General features: G+C 46.0%; 1 protein-coding gene across 2 annotated transcripts; it reads right to left on the bottom strand.

Annotated features, from left to right (window-relative positions):
- Window positions 1-889: 889 nt before the first annotated feature.
- chd2 (chromodomain helicase DNA binding protein 2) lies at window positions 890-21,695 on the bottom strand. Of its 2 annotated transcripts, XM_084477577.1 has the most exons (39): window positions 21,609-21,649; window positions 20,759-20,867; window positions 17,339-17,576; window positions 17,051-17,137; window positions 16,662-16,723; window positions 16,222-16,323; window positions 15,665-15,841; window positions 14,680-14,819; window positions 13,964-14,189; window positions 13,766-13,866; window positions 13,636-13,677; window positions 13,313-13,494; window positions 13,104-13,228; window positions 12,619-12,835; window positions 12,425-12,514; window positions 12,016-12,206; window positions 11,702-11,890; window positions 11,048-11,210; window positions 10,710-10,862; window positions 10,293-10,364; window positions 9,752-9,901; window positions 9,505-9,653; window positions 9,300-9,396; window positions 9,113-9,205; window positions 8,747-8,920; window positions 8,030-8,199; window positions 7,840-7,881; window positions 7,597-7,736; window positions 7,208-7,346; window positions 6,945-7,095; window positions 6,729-6,851; window positions 6,461-6,574; window positions 6,173-6,313; window positions 5,949-6,062; window positions 5,562-5,740; window positions 5,343-5,442; window positions 4,963-5,146; window positions 3,379-3,619; window positions 890-2,873 (listed from the first exon to the last, which is right to left on the bottom strand). In XM_084477577.1, exons 2-39 carry the CDS (start codon window positions 20,818-20,820, stop codon window positions 2,564-2,566), a joined length of 5,430 nt encoding a protein of 1,809 aa, XP_084333703.1. In that variant the 5' UTR covers window positions 20,821-20,867; window positions 21,609-21,649; the 3' UTR covers window positions 890-2,563. The 2 variants fall into 2 exon arrangements, with proteins under 2 accessions (XP_084333703.1, XP_084333702.1); XM_084477576.1 differs by having other exon boundaries at window positions 20,759-21,695.
- Between the last annotated feature and the right edge of the window lie 326 nt (window positions 21,696-22,021).

Here is a 22,021-nt window from a genome sequence, read left to right as displayed (position 1 = left end):
CTCACACCCACACACTGCATATTAGCAACCCACACACATACATTAGTTAACACACACACACAAACATATACTTCTACACATATGTAGAACGCAGTATTAATAATTGAGTGAGATAAATGGTAATACATGGTTTAAGATGTATAAAGATAATGTATGAGATTAGATATAGTTTATTGTATGGCCGTTTGACTAAGTCCATACTACTGAATTTATGCAACCACAATATTGCTCCTCCAACCTTTATCTTCATTTAGTTCCATTCAAAGAGCTTTATTGGCGTGGAAAAAACTAGCTCTAATTCTAAATGTACTGTTTTTATTATCTACTTCAGTCTAAAATGCCCAATGTTGCTTCAACTGTGACAAAGCTGGCATTAAAGTTTGGGAGAGAGCAACAGAAATCACCCCTGACTGCAAACTGTTACAAACCAGCTGATTAAAAGAATAGGCTGCAGATAGGCTGTATCATTAGCTAAATAGCTATAGTGAGTCTAAGTTGTTCAGTGGTAAGACCTACTGCTTGAAGCGCTGTAGACCAGTGTTCAAGTCCTCTTATGTTGGTTGTTGTTACAACAACAACAAGTCGTTGTGTGAATAAAATGTCAAATATTAAATCAGACCATCACGAGCAAGTGTCTAGGTGGTTGTTTTTCAAACATAAATTCATTGTTGTGACTTTATAAAATCAAATAGAGAACAGAAGTACATAAAATAATTCCAGAGCGCAGAGCGCCCATGCCCTCAGCCGGCCCCCTGGGGCCCATGCCCTCAGCCGGCCCCCTGGGGCCCATGCCCTCAGCCGGCCCGGAGCATTGCGTATCATCGGTCGTTTTTTTTTTTACTGTGGAAAATAGTTTGTTAAAAAAAAAATCACTAAAAGTCTATTGCATTATGTAACAAAGTTTTATTACATGTCTATAAACATATGTACAGAACATTTACCATGGAGAGTGGTCTTGTCACAAATATAAATTATTTAGCCATGTTTAATGAACATGAAATACAGGTACTGTAGCTTGCTTTACGGTGGAGGAAGGTTGTGTTGGCGATTCGATCTAATACAGTTCACACTAAATCAATTGCTCTTGGGATTCCCGTTGATAATCTGCACAGGAACAACACAAGTGTCTCCTTCGCCAGATCCCGTTCAATACTGTGGAGCGATGTCCCTAAAAGGTTTCTTTTAATACTTCCTCCTGTCCAGCTTATACCCATAGTAGTGTCCATTTCTCCACACATACAGCACGACGACACAGAAATAAGGCACAAAGAGAGAAGGCGACGCAAACGACATGCCGAAGGAAAAACAGCAGCAAGGAAAGCGGAGGACTGGAGCAGAATCAGTCTCTTGATTTTGGCACTGCAACAAACGGACAGCCTGACTAAAGGTAGCTTCAAACGTAATCCTTCACCCCCATCCCCCATAGAGGCAGTTCATCTACCGCCTATCATCCAAAGGACGGGGAATCACCGATAACAGGAGGGCAAGACGTTGATAGCAGTTCAACTTTTGAAATACTTGAAGAGGTGGCGCAAAATAGCAAGATATAATGAATGTTTAAATATAGCATGAACCATGATTCCTACAACATGTAATGGATGTTTTCTGACTTGGCTCGTAGTATTTGAAACATTTGCGCTAGTTATGAGAAATACTGTCCATAAAGCGTTGATGCCATTATGCCTACCAGCAACAAAGTGGTTGAAGTGAGAGAAGAGGTTTGCAATGATTACGATAGCGGTGTAGAACGACAGAAACCATTATTATTGACACACAACAAATAGATTAATTTGCTAAAACCTTTTCAACTTAATGTCGAACTATATTCAGAGAATCTGCCATTGACTTCATAAATCAGAAGATAATTACACCATCCCATAGAGCAAACATTCCCTGATAGGAAATGACTCCCACTTCATTGATTTGGCATCATGGTGGAGATAAACAATGAAAGGTGCACACGGAAAAACTCCCAAAACAAACATGATCCGTACTGAAATGTCCCATATGAAATGTTGGCTAAACGCACGCCTAACAGGACGAATGAGACGTGATGATTGGTTAGGACCGGCCCCCTGCGTGTAATGTTCACCAGGCCGAAACACAGAGGCACTTTGAGGATTCAACATCAGTCTCTCTGTCTGTGGTCAGACGGGGCCCTCGGCTAAAAGTCCACGGGACCATCCTGGAGCTTCACAGTCTGCACTTGGACTGAACAAGTCAATTCAATTTAAATAGACACATTCTACTGATCACTTTGCGTACAGTTAAATGTTAATATTCACAATCGCTTCAGGGAGGAGGAAGAACGTCATAGTGTCGTAGTGCTGGTAAAAAAGTGGGTGAAGGTGGATTGTCTTCCAACTAGGAGCTTGAGCGCATGTTGGTCTTGGAAGGTGCTTCCCCAGAGTCTGGCCGGAAGGGTCCAGGAGGGGCTAGCCAAGACTCCCAGGGTTCTGGGGGTCACGGCTAAGACCCCGGGGTTGTGGTGGTCCAAGCTCGGGCCCTTGAGTTCTCCTGGTAGCCTCCCCACCCCCCCCCTCACACCCCACAGGCCTGAGTCCTACGACGGTTTCCTGTTGTTCCAGTTGGGGTCCGCCCCGGCCTTTTGCGACTCCGTGGGCCGCTCTAGCGGCGAGCGGGAGTCCTGCGGGGACTTCTGGGCCCCTGGGGAGCGGGGGTCCTGCTGGCCGGGGGGCTTGTCGGGGTGGAAGGGCCGGTAGTGCTCGGGGCCCGTGGGCCCGGGCGAGCGCCGCTCCGACGACCTCCTGAAGTCCTGGGCCGGCGGGGGCCCGGGGGGCCCATCCCGGCTCTGGTGGTAGTTGGGGGTCCGGAACTCGTCCGAGCGCCGCCTCTTGGTGTCCGGGTGCCTGCTGTGTGTGGGGGGGGGGCACCGTGAGTACAGAGCCGCTCTATGGGTCCTGGGTTAACGCGGTCACCTAACAGAGCTGTTAGCCGTTAGCGTAGCACTACGGGACCTCACTGGTGGTGAGGAGGCGTTATGGTTTTGTTTGACAGTTATATAACGGTTGTTTATTATCTCTTGTTGTGGCGTTGCAGTTTAGCACAAAAACAAAAAATTAAGAAATAAAGCTTGATTGATGGTTTTAATAGTGGCACAGTATGGAATACTAATCTTTGTTCTATTGTTTAAAAAAGGAACAACAGCTGTTGTACAGCAATCAAAAACAAAAGATGGACGCTACTCTTTAACACTGTGATTTGGGAGCACAAAAAACGTATTGGAAAGCAAGACGTATTGGAATGGAGGAGCTCAAACCAGCCCCGTCTTTCTACCTGCCTCTACTTGAGAGTAAAGAGGTGAGTTAAGTGACTCTTCGGTTAAGTTGAGTGGTCCCTGGTTCCTCTGCAGCTTACCTTTCGTAATAGGGTCGATGAGGCCTCTGGTCCCGGTCGTTGCCGTACTGGTCGTAGGATCTTTTCCGAGGCGAGCTGTTGTTGCGGTAACTTCCTGAGCTGCGGTACGAGTCTCCATGGGGACGGCGATCACCATAATGATCTTTATAGCGGTCGTACGGTTGATGCCGGTCTCCCTGCCAGGGTTGGTTACTGTTGCCTGGGTAACCGTACTTTCGGTCCCTGTGCCACTCGCCTCGATCTGGGTTGAAACAGGGTCCACTTAAGATTAGAAGACTCATCAATGCATTTATGTTTTCCTACTCAGTGAATTATTGGGGACCATTTTTAATTAATAAGGGAAGAACCAGCAGCCACATAACATCACAGCGAGTTTGTAAAACTATATAAACTATCTGCAGTAAAACTATATTTACCCAAAGATCGCTGCTTGTGCTTGTGTTGAGGTAAGTAGCAGATTGCCACCTACCTTTTCAACGACTACGGTGGCCTGTACTGGCCTATATTGGGTAAGGTGCCGGTAGGTGGAAAATTTTTTGGAAAAATCAACCTTCATTTTAAACGTAATGTTTACGCAATGTTTACTTGCACTGCTGTATGTTGCTTTTGAAGATGTGCAGTTGTATCGCCACAGTTTTTGTTTTGGATACCAACTTTCTCCAAAACAGTGATAGCCTACTTTGAGTATTGAAACTTCAAACCATGGAAGTATTAAAGAATGCACACCCACTCAACCCATCATAATCCCCCTCATCTGCAAACCGCCAGTCTTTGGATCCATTCCTTGGATTAAAACGTCTTCCCAGGCTATTTCAGGCGTGACCGAGGGCGGATTAAACTTCTCAGACACTAATAGCATAAAGCCACGGCTGAGTGCAAGTGTGGAGCGTGAGAGTGTGTGCAGCGGTTGATGTCTGTGTCCGAGAGAGGGAGAAGCTTCTAGGACACTTCTAATAGAACGCCACGGTGTGTTAGTAGAGGTGAAGCTCTGTCTGGCCAACGGTTGATTTGGATGCTCGACGTGGACTCATAGTTTAACGCCACAGTGAGGGGAACATTCCATATACAACATCCCTTAAATCATGACAACGCTCCTACACAACCATGGTACCAAATACCCCACCTTCCTACAACACTATCTCCTTTATCTCATTCTCTCTAGAGGAGTTTGTCCGTTCTGGACCTCTGTAGAAACATGGCGGTGCAACATGGTGGCCTCCGTGAAGAGGACCATCTCCCAATGTTGATGTAAAAGGCTTGTTCTAAGGTAATAAAAACACAACCAGTCTTATTTTCACTAATTAAAACATAATAATGAATACTATATTAAGTCCTGTCAGCTAGATGGCACTTAATTATACACACTGTACTTTTGAAATAAATTTAGATGCAATATAATCTTTAAAGCCTACCATAAAACATCCGACCAAACTGGTTTACCATTTCACTCTGACCCACTTTGACCCATCTCACTACAACTATTGAGTGATGGCATGCGTTCATAACCACTTGAATAAATGAGTGTATGAGTCTTTCAGGAGCCGGTGGGGGTGACGAGCTTAGCGTGTATATTGGTCAACCTACCGTCGTTCCCAAAGTGCCGCTTGGGGGCCGCGTTGTAGGGGTCCCTGTGGTGGGCGTGGGGGCCCGACTGGGCGGGGTGCGTCTTGGAGGACTGCTGCGTGCCCGCCGAGTCCCGACTGGCGCCAGATGTCTCGGCTCGGAGGGGCTTGCTCCGGCCCGAGTCCTCCCTCTTCTTGTGGTCCTTCTGAAAGGCGACGCAAGGGCGTGGTCAGCGAGGAACCCCGGGAACACAACGCCACACGCGTTTCACATTCAACGTCTAGGGGGCGAGGGCTACGGGGGTGGTCCTAAACATATGGCTTGTTTAGCCCTTTCAGACTGTCCCTGTGATGCAGGGCTGTACTAATAAAACAAAATAGTATTGAATTGTATGTCCTCACCTCCTCCTCGTGCGACCGCTTCTTCAACGCCATCTTGTAAAGCTTGTGAAGCTTCCTGGCGCCGAACTCTGTGAACTTGGATACGAATATCCAAAGATTTCTGCGCCGGAAAAACAAACAACAAAAGAAAACACGAATGATCATTAACAAGCACCACACGGCGGGTAACCGGGGACAACAACGCACATCAAGCGGGGGGGGGGGGGGGGGGGGACTCACCGGCGCCACGTCTTGGCGTGCTCCGGGTCGCTGTAAGCTTTAAGGCACTCGGTGATGCGGTCGCCGATCTTCAGCAGGCAGGTGCGCGTGTGCTGCAGCTGGTCCTGGTCCGACAGACCCTCGTCCGGCTTGTCCAGCTGCTTGAGGGCCTTCTTCACGGGCCTCATGCGCTCCTTACACTGCGCGCACACACACACACACACACACACACACACACACACACACACAACCATGATGCTGCGGTATAACATACAGGTGAAATGACTGAATTGGTATTTATGGATTGTGCTACTCCACGCGTCGTCATTATGAGCATGGGCCCGTTTCTGGATGCACTAGGCAGGGGTCCTGTCTGGTGGGCCCGGAGGGACTATGATGTTCACTCACCACGCTGAAGGTGTCCTGGTCCAGCTCGTCATCCTCATCCCCGATGGGGACGGGGTCGGAGCCCGCCGTGATGTGCACCGGCCCTTGGGTCTTCCTTCCCTTGGTGGCTTTCCCCTGAAATTAGCGGGAAGGATTAGCATAAAACTGTCTGGGTACACAGGAGTGTAACGAGCGCGTCTTGTGTGGTGTGTGGTCATGGCCTCCCAGTGCGTCTGGTGAAATACCTTCTCTTTCTTGGGCTTGGCTCCCTTCTTCTCCTTGTCGCCATCCTTCTCCTTCTTAGGGGTGCCCTGCTTCTCCTTGTTCTCCTTGTTGTCCTTCTTCTTCTGGCGCTTTTTGGCTGGGGAGTTCTCCGTTCCGTCGTCCTGTTAGGAGATAGATGTCTATACTGTCACCACGGACGGACGGATGGACGGGGGGGGGGGGGGGGGGGATCAAATAATGTGCGACACTCGCATCACGAGCGGGGGGGGGGACATGAGGCTGCGGTGGCGCTGGGCGTCCCGACGCACCTTGACCTCGCCTTCCTCAGAGGGATTGTCCGACAGGCGCGGCGATGAGCCGTCGTTCTGATCCTCCTTCACCTTCTCCTTCTTCACCCGCGGTTTCCGTTTCTTCACTTTGGCCTGCGGAGGAAGACACAGATTCACTGGGGGGGGGGAATAGATTTGACCAACCTCGGGTCGTGGTATACTTGGGTCATTAGACACACAAGACATAACGAACCAAATGCAGCGAGTGGGTTGAAAAAAGGGATTGAGGATTGAGGAGCTCACACACCTCTTCCCCTGGTTTGGACTGGTCGTTGCTGTCCAGTTCCTTCTTGAGCAGCTTCATGAGATAGTCGGCTCTGGTCTGCAGCTGCTTCCCCTGGGGCTTCTTGCTCGGGTCATCGGGAAGAATCTAGACCATGACAACAGGGAATGAATGTAAATCAGTTTGTAATGCCAACAGGCCCCATTTCACCTCCCCACCAGCAGTGCTGTCGACATGTACCTTATCAGCCAGTTTGAGGTCCGGGTCGGTCTTGATCAGATCCCAGTTCCCGAAGCCATGTTCGTAGATGCCCAGTAGGAGCTGAACATCCTCCGCAATCTCCCAGTCCACGTCAAAGTGGGCTATCTTGACCCTGCAGGTCAGCTGGAACCTGGAGATTAAAACAAGACAGGGTTTGTTTGACGAACCACAATCTCACCACCGGGTTGTACATGCTGATCTCTATCTGTTTAATCTGCGGGCTCTCTAGACGTGAGCCTTACTTGTTTCTCTCTGCCGGGTTGGAGGGGACGGCCTTGTGCAGCGGCTCGAACTCTTCCTCGTGCTGGATGATGGACTTGGCATTGACCTGAACTCCGGAGATCTTGATGTTAATCCCTCGCCGCTTTCCCGGACCTTTTGCTAGAGACACGGGAAAAACAGGTTTTTATGTTTAAATGGACTTTTAAGCCTCTAAGGCACAGAGAGTGAGGATTGAGCCGCTGAGCTGCACCGGAAATGAAAGGACCGGGAATACATAAATGATGAGCCAGGGTATTCATGCCAGCTGGGTTGGACTGCCCACCCAAGGACACCCAGCCTGAACTTGGCTTCTTTAGCTGCTTTCTTTGAAGCGCGACCCGGGGAAGGCTGCGGCGCGGTGTGGGCTCACCTTCTGAGGGGTTCTCCTTTAGGTGCTCCTCGTGCTCCTGGACCGCGGCCACGCAGCTGGAGTGGATGAGCTCCGCCAGCCTCTTCAGGTCGGCGATCGACTTGTCCACCAGCTCGGAGTCTCTGGCGATGGCCTCCAGCCTGGGGAGGGGACCACGGAGGAGGGGAACCCGTCAAACACTGACACGGTGTGAACCAAACAGGGCGGATCTCGACTGAGGATATGATCGTTAGATTGACGCACCTTTCAAGTGGACATCCAAATTTCTTATAGGCCTTAATGAACCTATAAATAAAAAAACAACAGACAAAATGATTAACTTCATCTTAGTGCAGACTTTAAATGTGAGCATTTGAAGTCCTAAAATGTATAGATTCTAAAGTGAGTAAGTCATCGGGAGATACCAAGTGGGCTGCGTGGGGGGTGTTCTTACCGGCGGATCTCTGCGTCGGTGAAGCCCTCTACGTTGTTCTTGCGGGCCCGTGGACGGCCTCGTCTCTTGGGCTTCCTGTCGTCGTCGCTGTCGTCCGTCTCGCTGTCCGAGCCCGAAGAGCGGTGCTTGAGCTTGGAGCCGGCGTCACTGTCGCTGTCGTTGGCCTTCGCCTACAATCCACCAGCACAACTTCAGTCAGCATTAGTTTGTCCCGGAATCACTCACGGTAAAATATTAACGGTACGATGACATATTCTCTCGTTGCCTGTCTCACCCCCCCTCCTTTCTTACTCTCTCGGACAAACTAAAAGGGGCTGTAGGTTACATTTAAGAGCTGTTATTTGTAAGAAATGGCATAGCCATCTGTCAGCTATAATGGAGTAAAGTACTCAGTGAGAATATCTGTTGAGTTGACTGCGCCTGCCTCAGTATGGCAACTTAGAATCTAGATGGCTCCCGGTTCATTTCTGACTAATGTCTCTCTGCCATGATTTGGATATGGGAATCCATCTTGCCTGTCAATCACAGGTGTGTGAAATGCAACACTTCTTAATGACAGAGGAACGTAGGGAGGGAGGGAGCAAGAGGGCAGGGGACAAACATCCTCTGCCCTCTTGCTCCCTCCCTCCTTATATTTCTCTGCCATTGAGAAGCGTTCCATTTCACGCAACACTTCCTCCGTTGGCAGGAGACCCTCCGCCGTGCTCCTCTGCTCACCCTCTTGTTGGAGCTCCTGCTCCGCGGGAGCATGAAGATGTCGTCCATCTCGCGCTGCCGCTCCTCCTCCTCCAGCTTGCGCCGCTGGTCCTCCGGGATGATATCGTCCCAGTCTCGGATGTTCTTGTCCTGCAGCTCCGGACCGTTCTCCTCCATGTTGGAGAAGTTGGCCACCTGACAACGTTGAAGGAGCAGAGAGGAGAGGAGAGGTGAAGGGCTGTGTGAGCGACGCAAAGGTTGAGAAGACACAAAAAGGCAAGAGATGGATGGCGAAGGCAGCATGAAATCATTCAACTTGATATGTCAGGAGGAAGGGGGTTGAAAAGTAAGTATGAGCACTTGAAGGTGGTAGCTTCTTGAATGTACCTTGAACTGAGACAGGAGCTCATCTGTGGCACTCGACCCCTGGTCACTCTCTCTGGTCTCGGCCAGCCTCAGGATCTCTTCGATGTCCATCTCCTGCAAAGAGCCAACAGGTTGTGGATCTGCACGTGGATCTGGACTTTACACGCCACTTGAAGGGAACCTTTTTGGAGGCTCACTGATGGAGTACCTGAGGTTCAGACTCTTCCCCCTCTGCCTCCTTGAAGAGCTCCTCTGCGCCGAACTTGAGGATGGCGGTCAGCTCTTCTTTATTGAATGGATTCGAGCTGTGTACAGAGCCAGCAGAAAGTAATGAGTGAGAGAGATTTGAGTTTCCTGTAATGTTCAAAAACTCTACATGACTTTGACTATTGAGGAGCTACCCCTGTTCTCACTTTGAGTTTCCAGAGTTGTTGTCCAGAACCGTCCGACCCGTGGTGTCCATCCTCTGAATGACCAGATGGTCCAACACCATCTTCTTCTTGGCTCTCTCGATGATGTCCTCCTCCACGGTTCCCTTGGTAACCAGACGGTAGATGTTCACCTGCAGAGTGGACGCGAGGGTACAAGCTTATAAGTTGTCTCTTATCCCGACTTGCAACAAGAAAACCGAAAAGACACCCGCTGAAATGCCCAGGTTACCTGCTTCTTTTGGCCAATCCTGTGAGCCCTGGCTTGAGCCTGCAGATCATTCTGGGGATTCCAGTCGGAGTCAAAGATGACCACGGTGTCTGCAGAGGCCAGGTTGATGCCCAGACCTCCAGCTCTGGTGGACAGCAGGAAGCAGAAGTCCTACGCACAGCAATGGACTGTCAGAGCTCAAACAGAAACCCACGACAGCTCCATACATAAACAGTAGCCCTGGGCTATTCAGCCTGAATGAAGTGTTTTTTCTTTTAGAATGCTTGCAATGTTTTTATTTTCCATTTTTACATGAAATACTTTTGTGCAATAGGCAAAGTGAACATTGCCTTTGGGAAGAATTCTCTTTTCTTCTGACAAATGTACTTCTGTAAGTCACTGGTTAAAAGCATCTGCTCAATGCCTTAAATGTAAACGTAAATGTAAAATACATGATTAATTCAAAACATAGATTCAACTTCCCTATCCTGATGAAACGAGTATTAGAGATGCATTTTAAATACAGAGTACTGTTCTGCAGCTCGCTCCTCAGGGACCGTACCTCTGAACCTTCAGCGTTGAAGTGGTCGAGCGCCTGCTTTCGAATCTCCCCCTTAATGGAGCCGTCCAGCCGCTGAGGACGGGAAGAATAGAAAAGATATGACTCCTTGGCTTCCATCCCTCACCTTGGCATCACAGAGCTATACTTTCCATCCACCTTACGTTTTAGAGCGACGCAGCAAGCGATAAACACTGCCACTGCCAGTCACTTGCGCATCACGTACATAGCTTGTGGATATAAATATCCCCCTCTGTCCGTCCACCCGACACCACCAGCGTCAGAACCCCAGCTCCCTGCCAGGGCCCCCCCCCCACCCCAATCTCCCTCGGACCACTCTCTGCCATGCTGCCCCCGTGTGAAACAACAACAAAAGAAACCAGGAGACGTTTAGTGTCAGAACATGGAACGCAACGTCACCTGGAAGGTGTAGCGCTTCATGGCGAGGTACTCCGCCAGAATGTCCAGCATGCGGACCATCTGGGAGAAGATCAGCACCCTGTTGCCCCTCTCCTTCAGTCGGGTCAGCAGCTTGTCCAGCAGCACCAGCTTCCCACTGCCCCTCACCACGCTCTGTGGGGGGGGAGAGACCAGACCAGTTCACAACACGACCACATGGGAATCACCACACACACACACACACACACACACACACACACACACACACACACACACACACACACACACACACACACACACACACACACACACACACACACACACACACACACACACACACACACACACACACACTTTACCAGCAGGTGCTCTTGTTGCGTGTCGCTGTCTCCCTCCTCGGGCTGCTTGATGAGGAAACCATGGTTACAGCACTTCTTCAGCTCCATGACGATGTTGAGGAAGCCTGAGGAGCTGCCACGCGTGCTCTTGGAGAGCGCTTTGTAGTTCCTCGTCAGAATCCACCTGGCGACACGTTCAGGAAGTCACCCACAGTGTTAAGTGTGTGAAGATGTGGCCGGCGGGCATTTGTTTACCCCGGGAAATCGGAGGAACTACCACAAAGGGCATGCTTTTGTTCTGCGAGTTCGAGTGTTGTACAGGAACTAGTAAACGATGTCACACTGGGGATCTGGTTGTCCCTGTGATGTACTGAATGTTCAATCTAAGCAAAGCGATAGATTGCTAGTGGACACGGTGATGCGCACGTTAAGCGTTTACTCCTTTGACTTGTCTTGAATTGCTTTCTGAACAACATTGGAAGATCGTGGCACCAGTGGCAAGGAGCTATCGGTCAACCACTAGACAGATAATGGTGGTGAGCAGGAGAACACACATATGTTGTTTTACTGGGTTGGTTGTCAGAAATAAGAAGGGAGTACATATGGAGGCAAATATGGTGGAAGAACAAAAATCCATACCACTATCCCAATAAATGTGAAGTAGCGACAACGTACTTGTAGAATTGTTTCTGCTGGGCGGACATGTCCACGCGCAGGATCTGCTCCACCTTGGCGGGCAGGGACTTCTCCACGTCCTTCTTGACGCGCCTCAGCAGGAAGGGCTCCAGGACTTTGTGGAGGGTCTGATAGCCGTTAGCCGTTCCCTGGCCGTGCTCCTCCTCAAAGGTCTCCCACAAGTCGAACCTGAGGAGAGCAGAAGTACGCCAGGGCCTTGTTTAGGCTCATCAGCAACTTCCACATTGCAAATATTCACCACACTTGTAGTTGAGCATGGAGGGGGATGTTTTGGTAGGAGATAGCGGTCCTACTTGTCTGGCATTAGGAAGTGCAGCAGCGACCACAGCTCCTTCAGGGAGTTCTGCAGGGGCGTGCCCGTGATGAGCAGCCGGTGGTTGGACCTGAAGTCGATCAGGGTTTTGTACAGCAGGGAGTCATCGTTCTTCAGCCGGTGGGCCTCATCCACCCCCAGACAGGCCCAGTTGATGTTCCCCAGCACGCCCTGAGGCCGAGGATCATACCACCAATCAGAGAAAATACACACACACACACACACACACACACACACACACACACACACACACACACACACACACACACACACACACACACACACACACACACACACACACACACACACACACACACACACACACACACACTCCACGTGCAAAACGTCAATGTTAAACACATGCAGCTTATACAGGATGTAGTGCATACCTTGTCTTTCAGAAGAATTTCATATGTGGTTAAAAGTGCATTGAAGCGAATTCTCTTGGTCTGGTGGTTGACCCACTCATAGTCCCGGATCTATTCAGAACAAAAAGGTTAAAACACTGATTAACAGACCATTCCCCAGAGAGATACTCAATAACGACGGGTCAATAGCACCGTTGCGTGTGATCCTCGCTCACCGTCTTCCTGCTCATCACGTCGCCGATGTACACCACCACGTTCATGTCCGGCGCCCAGGTCTCGAACTCCCTCTGCCAGGAGGTGAGTGTGGAAAGGGGCACCACCAGCAGGAAGGGCCCGTAGAGCTGGTGGTGGTGGTGGAGGTAGGACAGGAAGGAGATGGTCTGGATGGTCTTCCCCAGCCCCATCTCGTCAGCCAGGATGACACTGTTGCACCTGCACAGGTAGGGAGAGACGGTAGTGGGGTTAGGTATTGTACCAGACAGGTAGGGGGAGACGGTAGGGCGGTGAGGTATGGTTTGACCACTGCAGACATTTGGGTCTTGAGAAACATTTCAGATACCCTAACCACTAGCCAAAACTGACCCATATTTTCAGAGTTAATATAGATGTGTACCCCCGCCTGCTTTCTAATCGGATCGTGTCACCTAGAAACAAAAAGATAAATCAATGCAGAATACTACACAGAAGATCCTTTACGTACCTGCACCACGAGTGGGCCAGCCAATTGAGTCCATCCAGCTGGTAGTCTCTCAGCTCCAGGGTTTCACTTCCGATATAAGTCGGTTGATTCTTCAGGGCAACAAACCTTGGCCGTTGTTTCAACACCTGCAATTACAGTTTTACAAAGGGATTCATAACATTTTACCACACCTTCTAAGAGTTCCTTTAGCTCCAGGGACTCACGCTTACTTTGCAGTCTTTGGACGGAACGGTTTTGCTGCAGTTCCGGCTGTCGAAGCCGTCCACACATTTGGGGAACTTGTTTTTGACCAGGGCGCCGTCCTCCCAGCTGCTCTCCACGTAGGGCAGCCCCATCCACTTGCACAGGTACTCTGGCTCGTTGGAGGAGGGGGCTGCCTTGTGGCTGGGCGCTGTTAAAGCAAACCCACAAGAGTTTGTTTTAGTTCCGACATCAAATACTGATGAGACACTGGCTGATGGACTGTGATCGTAAAATGGAGACACACAGTGGACGGCCGCCACGGACAGTGAATGGCAGAAAGGGAACTTACAGGGGACGTCTGCGGCCCCTTGGGTCTTCCCGGTCCTTGTGGCTGTGATGAGTGAGATGAGTGAAGTGAGATTAAGATCAGATCAGTAACAAGGATAACACAAAAATACCATAATGTTAGCACATCTTACCAATGACCCGCTCTACGATTTGGAACTGCTTGTTCAGGTCACAGGAGAGCTCCTGCTGGCAGTTGTGGTACTCAATGTCCTCTGGAGAGGCCTTATTCAACCTACAGAGGACAATCTGTTTATAACATTTGACCAAAATATCCATTACATCTCTTCCAAAACATGCATCATTTTCTTCTTCTTCTCTTTTCTTCTTACCAAGAGTTCAGCTCATCGTTCTTCCTTATGAAGTTATCGAGCTTCTTGAGTCCCTTGACCTTCTGCTGGGTCAGAGAGTCCATGCTCTCCCAGGTGTTGTGTATGTAGGACCAGCCCTTCCACTTGATCAGATAGTGGGTCTCCCCTTCGTCCTTCTCCTGGTCAAACCCCTCACTCGGGTCCCCGTTCTCCTCCACAGAGTACATCGTAGTGGATGCTCCCGTAGCTGCATACACACAACCAAATTAATTAGCTTTAGGTGCACTATTGTCTTTATATGTGTATTTGTTGTTGTCTTTTGCACTATAATGTTATCTATTAGGTTATTATGTTATATGTTGTTTAGTAAATATTTTAATAGCACATTTGGAGGATGGGGAAACGTAATTTCAGTCCTCTATGTAACTTGTTGCACGGTCGGTCTGACAATAAAGTTCACTTTGACATTGACTTTGAAAAATGCACACCTCGAAAAATTGCTTCTATTGAATTCAGACAAACTTTGTTGAGATGTACCCTCGCTGGGATATAACGACAAGGATGATGATGATAAGAAACATTTTAAAAACTTGTTCCCTAGATTCCTATCTGCACATGCTTACCACTCTGGACTCAAGACAAATAACTTAATGTAATTATGAATATCAACAAAATCTAAAATCTGTACATATACTGTATATTTAAAGCGGCAGAACGTCAACAAGAAGTAGCCTGACCTCCTTTTTTGGCCGTGCGTGTGTCCATCACCCTCTCGATGGTCTCACTGTCGTCGTCCTGCTGCTCTTCCGCCACGTCGCCCGCCATCTCGATCAGGTCGTCTGAGTCCGTCTCCAGGTCATGCTGGTCCTCCTTGTAACTGCCAACACAAACCAGGCTTCGGCTTAATGGAGAAGGAACCAAGCGTACGATTGAGCCCTGCCCACTTTCAGAAGTCCAAAAAAAAAAAAAAGAATAGTGTTCTGTCCGCTCTGGCTGGCTGGCTGGCTGTGGTACCGCGTGTCGTGACCTAGCATAGCCCGGCTGGATGTGTGGCTTGAGTGGGAGGGGTATTGGGTTTGTCGTGCAATTCTTTAAACCAAAAGAGAGGTACGGGCTGGCCAGCATTTTTTATGCATAGAATTTATCAGTGTGATTTTATTGATAATATTATTTAAATCACTATTGATTACAATTGACAACAGATATGCAAGATAAGAGCTATTTGAATAGTTACACATTGTGACTTTAATGATTCCTAATGAGGCGGGCGGTTGCCTTAATATGATAAAGTTCATCCAAAACAAACAAAACAAGAATCTACACGGGAATGTGATCACTCCTGACAGTGTGTGTGTGTGTGTGTGTGTGTGTGTGTGTGTGTGTGTGTGTGTGTGTGTGTGTGTGTGTGTGTGTGTGTGTGTGTGTGTGTGTGTGTGTGTGTGTGTGTGTGTGTGTGTGTGTGTGTGTGTGTGTGTGTGTGACTCATGTATGATTCTTTTTCCTAAAAGTTCTTTCCAGCCAACAGCTTCAGAAACATGTTTCCTGGAACTCATATACTATGTTTACTTGTTGGGAAAACACCATATGTCTCCTTTAAAGAGCAATCAGGAAAAGTTTGCTGAAATCAATGTGTATCTGGATAGGGCAAACCTAAAAAAAACAGGTTTGATGTCATTTGGAGGCAAATAAGTGTACGATTGTCTAGAACGCTAAAGAAAATACCTTTTGACTTTTGTTGCGGCTCTTCCCCGGGTTTGCCTCTTTGGGGTATCGTCCTCATCGTCCTCATCATCGTCATCATCGTCGTCGTCGTCGTCGTCGTCTTCGCCTGATGACTCCTGTTTCCTCAACTTCCTTCCCTTCTGGGATTGTTTTTTGGCTGTTGATTTAGTCTGCGGTCTGTAAACGGATCAGAGGCGATAGAGGCCATACAAAATGATCAAAGAAAGCTCAACAGTCCCACCCGATCACCTCAGCTTAGCAGGAAACACAGCAATGTCCTTAAAATATGCAAGGAAATGTATCATTAAAAGTGTCATTAAAAGTTGAGTTGCGCAGTTTCTTGGACCAACATTTAGCCTATGATTGTTAACACCATTAATATTTCTCAGATGGGCTGTTAAGTGTTAGAACTGGCTGTATAACAGATGATAATAATACTATAAAAAGGTGAGTATACACATCACAATAGAAAAGAAAACAATAAGGAAATGAATAGGAATGAGATTGGGTGGACCAGTGGGTAGCTGTCTGGTGGTCAGGCTATGCTCCACTCTTACCTTCTAGCAGGAAGTCTTCTGGATCTAACTGTCTCTTCCTGATCACTGTCTGCACTGCTGGAATCCTCCTCGTCCTCATTTGAGTCATCATCCCAGGTATTTCTTTCAAAAAGAAATACAAGATCACCCTCGAAATTCACCCTTTACCAATTTAGAATTCTTGTCAAATTTGTTATATTTTCTTTTGCAATTCAGACCAATTTTATTGTTCATCGAACACGACCACTACATTTGTGCTTGAATCAAACTATTGCTAGCTAAGGCTTCAAATACGAAACCCAACCCAAGCAAACAGATACCCATTAACAAATGAAGATGGTCAAAAAGGCTTTAACATTTACACTTGACAAAAAACATGACAAATTAAAAACAAATGCATAGTAGAAACCCTTTTTATTCAGCAGACTGAAAATAGTGAAAGAGTAGCTGTCTGTACTTACTCTCTTTTCTTAGACCGGGTTTCTCTTCTCTTAGGGCTTCCATTTTCAGAGTCACTGCTCCCCTGAAATAAGATCACAATACAACACACAGTACTATTTGTCAATTTGAAGAGAAACCAGCACTTTCACACAATATCCACCAGATGGCATAAAGTAACACGTGAAAAAAAAAGAGGCGTGGACCAGACATTTAAAGGGAAATTAGCAGAGACGAAAACGTTGCTTGGAAAAGGAAAAAGAAGCCATGATAGGACAATGAAAAGAGGCTTGTCCTTCTCTGTTTAACGGCTGGCCAGCTGCCACCATGTTGGCAGACATATCACGGCACCTGTTTCAACAGCAGTACGTCAAGACACAGTTGTTCTCCGTTTGAATGAGCCCATTCTTACCCCAGCTCCAACGTTTAAACGGGCAGGTTCCTGTCTGCTACGACTGGACCTCCTGACCCCGTACACGTCTGGGTGTTCCTCCCACATCTGTAGTCACCATGTCAAAATACCACAGAGTTAGTCATTTCATATAGAATATTTCAGTGTGTAATCATTCAATTCCAATATTCAGCCCATAGCAGCCTTCATTAAAACTGCTAAATCTAAATGACTGAAGGCCTTAATCATGGCTGGCTCGATGGTGCACTGGGCACCAGAATTCATGAAAGCGGACCTGGACCAACGCACCTTTTTCACATCTGCCAGGCTCTCCTTCTTTCTAACCGGCTTGTCTTTGACTTCGGCTGCAGCCTGCTGTGACTTGGACCCCGTGGATTCGCCCTCTGACTCCGAGTGGCTCTCTGACTCAGAGGAGCTGTTGGACTCAGAGTGGTGGGCCCGCTGCTTCCTCTCGCTGCCATGATCACTCTCAGACTGGCTCCCAGACTCCGACACCGAGCGGTTGGACTCCTCTGACGCCGAATTGCTGCACAAAACACAATGGTTGTGAATGGTTTGCGCACAGCATTTGGTGGATCAAATTAACAAAGGCCTTTTTTTTTATGCAGAGGAGGTAAAATGATATTGTAGCAATAGAGCCAATTGAAATATCAAATGAATATGGCAAATATGGAGAGGTCTAGAATTTACATTTTTTAAATTTAATTTAGAACTACAGTGCCAAATAGATACTTATAATGTACAGAAATTCATTGTACATTCATTTTTGTGAACATTAAAAAGTTAGATACAGAAAAAACATGATGATGCTATTCGATTTGAAAGGATTTTCCAAATTAATTGAATTGATTTTATGATTAGGTGAGGAGAATTTAAAAAAAACGCTTGTCAAGTCAATAAAAATGAAGGCTGGTCCTCTAAATGTTCTATATAATAACCTATTTTCCAGTAGCATTATTGCAAGTAGCTATATATAGTGTTTAAGATAACACTCTCAATAATTCTTAGAGCAATTTGCAACACTTTCTATCAAGCAGCCATTCATGTTTAAGATGAATTTGTAATCATAAATCTATATATGATGGTTTTGTGTTGAGGCTCCATTCTTAAAATAGGATACGTATCTCTAAGGCACACCAATCCTCTTATACTGATGTGATAATAACCATTAATAGGTAGCCTTCAAGACAGTCTATAGACTCTGTTATTATATTTTGTGTCTTATTGCTTGTCCCCTTTGTTTGAGATAATGTGAAAAGCATTTGTTCAAACAAGTATGAATTAATTTAGGTCAGCACTATAAGATTGAATTGGCTTGTAAGTATACAAATACAAATTGGGTGCAAAAAGGCCCAGATAGCTTAAACTATTATAAATAAGTAACATAATGCGATACCATGAGTGAACTACTGGTGGCACTAAAAGCTTATAATATAATCTCCAAGCGTTACCATAAATGGCTCGTCAGAAAAATGAAAAGGCTCGATTTAAAGTATAGCCTTTGTTTCTTACTCGATTATACAAGGGTGTCTCTTTAAAATCCCATGTTAATATGTGTGTTGATATATTATGTGACAGGAATTATAATAAAAGACTAGAATCCACATGCAACCATAAAACTCGGAAGTAAAAGGCTCCAATTATAGTAAAGGTCATTCGTGGGCGGGTTCTAACAGTCGTCTCAAATTACGATACGCTGCCGAGTTACTAGGTAGGGGATTAGCCTATCGCTGCTCATCTCTCTCCGCTAGGCGTGCCTCTTAACCTCAACATACTTCCTGTACCTCCTCCATGTAGTTCTAAAGTACTTTAGACTGTCAGCCATCTATGCACAAAAGTTAGTGCCATTTTATGACCTTTTATAGCTTTTGTAATATGTTCGTTTCATTGTTTTGCTGTAATTACAAATGTACGTCTAATATGATTACTGTGTGCGACGTAAACATTCTGCTGTCAAACAAACAAAACAAATAAGAGCACATTTTTCCTCATGGACTAAAATGGCTGCCATGGTGTGGAAGAATAATCCAATACCCCTAGTACGTTCTACAGTACATTCTACATGATCATCACCTATATAACTATTCACAATCAATCACATGCATTCTACTTAGTTATAGCTACACATCACATAAGCAACACACAGCACACATGATTACACTTGTCCTAAATACCTACACAAAGCCAGCAGGTTTCATCTCAACCTTATGGAGCCTAAAAACTGTGCATAGATCTCTCATTTTAAGGCTCATGTTTGATTCACACTTTCTTTGCCTATATAGAACTACTCTCTGGGAATGACATAATGCCTTAATGAATATAGGCCTGCTCCTTTCCATGTGCATGCATTAAACCAGACCATTCCTGAACCTGGTTCTCGGGATCTTTACTCACATTTTCATCTTCATAAATCCTTGACATATGACAATAACACACAACAAACGGTGGAGGTGTGATGGACCAAAGCTAGTAGGCATTAGGTTTCTTAAAGTTCACTTAAGAATAAAGCAATCTCCTCGAAAAATGACACTACTGCAGCCCCTAAAACTTAGTGTGGCAACATCAATGGCCTCAAACACTTCTTTTTGTATAATTTATCATTTGTGCCTTTCATAGCTGATCAAGACGTGTGTAAGTTCATTATACCATACAAATGATAGGGTTTTAAAAATGTCTTTATTTATGAAGATGAAATAGCAATAGCTTATTTGGCTTTTAAGTTGTGAACAAGTATCAAAGTTAAGGTTAAAGGGCTGGTAACTGACAACATAACCTAACCTAGACATGGAAATATCGCCCCCATGGAGGGAACACAATAAAGGTTAAGAGATTTTAATTCAGTTAACTTGTCAAGCCATCCCATATATATATATATACCATTCAAAGTGAACACAAAATGTGCCTATCCCCGTATTAAAATGCAATGAAGTTGATGTCAACTTTGTTTTGTAAACAGAAACTATAAAATGGGGGATTACAGCTCGTTTCAAAAGTTATTGCAGGCTGAACATAACTTTCAACAAGAGCACTACTTACCAATACCAATATGTTAGAAAATGCAGAGCATCTTTGATCAAAATGTAAACAAATCCTTGATATAACTAATGGGCTATCAGCAGCAGGTGTGGCCTATGTAGCATTTTGAAACAACTACAGTTACAGAAACCAGACATCCAAAAACTGTGGAAGTAGGACTTGAAATACCCAATACCGATCGGTACCTATAACCAAGTCATGTTTTGTAACGCTATTCATATGAAACAAAGTATTGTCAGTATAACTAATTACTATTAGTCAAACAGAGACCAAAAATAGATAAAGAGATGTATTGCCTTTGAAAACGACTCCACGTTTATAGAAATGGTGCAATGCAGTGCCAACCGGTAAGACAAGGTCATAATAAATAATTGGATTTGGAAATCAAAAGGTCAGTGCCACGGATTTTAATTGTGCAAGTTAGCCTTGCTGTGGACTTTAACATAGATCACAAGGGCATGGGACCCCAACACAGGCCTAAAACCACAGTATTGAGTATAAGAAATGGTAGGATAATCAGGGTGTGGCTGTTTAACCATAGCAAGGTCATTTATATGACACTTATACTCAACAGGATCCTAGTCTCAAAAACATGAACAGGTGACCAACCATGCTTGACAAGGTAAACAATCAAACGAGATGTCATAATCGTAAAAAGTATAGGGATCATACCTTGATGCATTGCTTTGTGTTGAACATTCATCCTCATGTTTTTTATTTTTATTCTTCATCATCGTTGTGGCTTGGTATTATTTGTTATTGATTGGTGTCCCGATATATACTGTCAAAAAGTTAGACGAAACATCAACGACCACAGAGGATTCCTTAGATTGTCCTTTGCTCAAGTGGCAGATGTAACATAGACGTCTTAAAATGGAGTGGAATAAATCTTAAAACGATTTAGGAATCGTTTATTCCGTATTAAAACCAACAAAAAGGGGGTGGGGGGGGAATAGTCCTTAAACTGTATTTATTGTAATGAGCTACAATACTGTCCTCGAATCAAGACGCGTGCATTAATGCCAACTGCGTCATTAGATCAAAGATGAAACAAATAAGGGGACACATATTGTAAGTCATGTATATAGTACAAAATACGAACATACCAATTCCTTGTACAGGAAGATATGAAGCATTAGAGTCACGTCCGCGACAGTAAATTAATATTTATACTAAAATAGAAATACTCGGAAGAAACTGAAAAAAACATAAAAGTAAACAATTCCAATTGTTTTAAAAACAATAGCGCTAATCAAAAAGAAAACAAGGGGCTGATCATTCTTCATTCACAGAGGGTCTTCTTGGGCGATAGTCGCCAGCTCCTCTAGGAGCTTAGCACACTAAAAATGGAGGACCGCCATGGCCGCCACAGCTCAATCTGGAAAACAACGACGAGCAGGCTCTCCGCACGGACAAGGACGGCTCAAAAACAACCAGGAAATCACGCAGAAAAGCCAGAATCACAGCAAAAAGGATAAAGAATAGATCACTGGAAAAATGCGGGTCAGAAAGGACCACTCACGGGCAGAAATAGTTCCAGGAGGACTAGACTAACGAACGCCTATAGTACCCTTCCCAAGGCTGATCCGCCATCTAGAGCTCCTTCCTAGCTCTGAAAGCTATGCCCATGATTGACGTTATTTCCATTTACCCCACACTCAGGTGATGTGAAAGTCCCACCCCTTTTTATTTTGTTTAGGAAATAGATTTATGAAATATATGCTTATGAAGTACATTACTGTGACCAATAGTGCCCTATAAAAGAATACGATCGATCAGGGATCAAAGAAAATTTTAAAGTTAATTTGTGTACGTTTTTCATCATTTCCTGTTGAAACAGGAAGCAGTACACCAGGAGCCATTTTATAGAGCCGGTGGAAACCATTTCAGGTCATTTGAACCACGACTGTAACCATTACAAACTACACAATTCAG

This window comes from Micromesistius poutassou (genome assembly GCF_964030765.1).
Source record: "Micromesistius poutassou genome assembly, chromosome: 13".
NCBI lineage: Eukaryota > Metazoa > Chordata > Actinopteri > Gadiformes > Gadidae > Micromesistius > Micromesistius poutassou.
Note: the sequence above shows the minus strand (reverse complement) of the source record. Positions and strands in the feature narration are given on the sequence as shown.

What these genes read in the sequence shown, in the direction of transcription:
- chd2 (XM_084477576.1), bottom strand. Translation starts at nt 20,820, where the DNA reads ATGATGAAGAATAAAAATAAAAAACATGAGGATGAATGTTCAACACAA. An exon ending in ACACAAAGCAATGCATCAAG is followed by an intron (nt 17,577 to 20,758) that starts GTATGATCCCTA and finishes TGTTTTGTGCAG; the next exon opens with CAATTCGGCGTCAGAGGAGT. An exon ending in CACTTCCTAATGCCAGACAA is followed by an intron (nt 11,891 to 12,015) that starts GTAGGACCGCTA and finishes TGCTCTCCTCAG; the next exon opens with GTTCGACTTGTGGGAGACCT.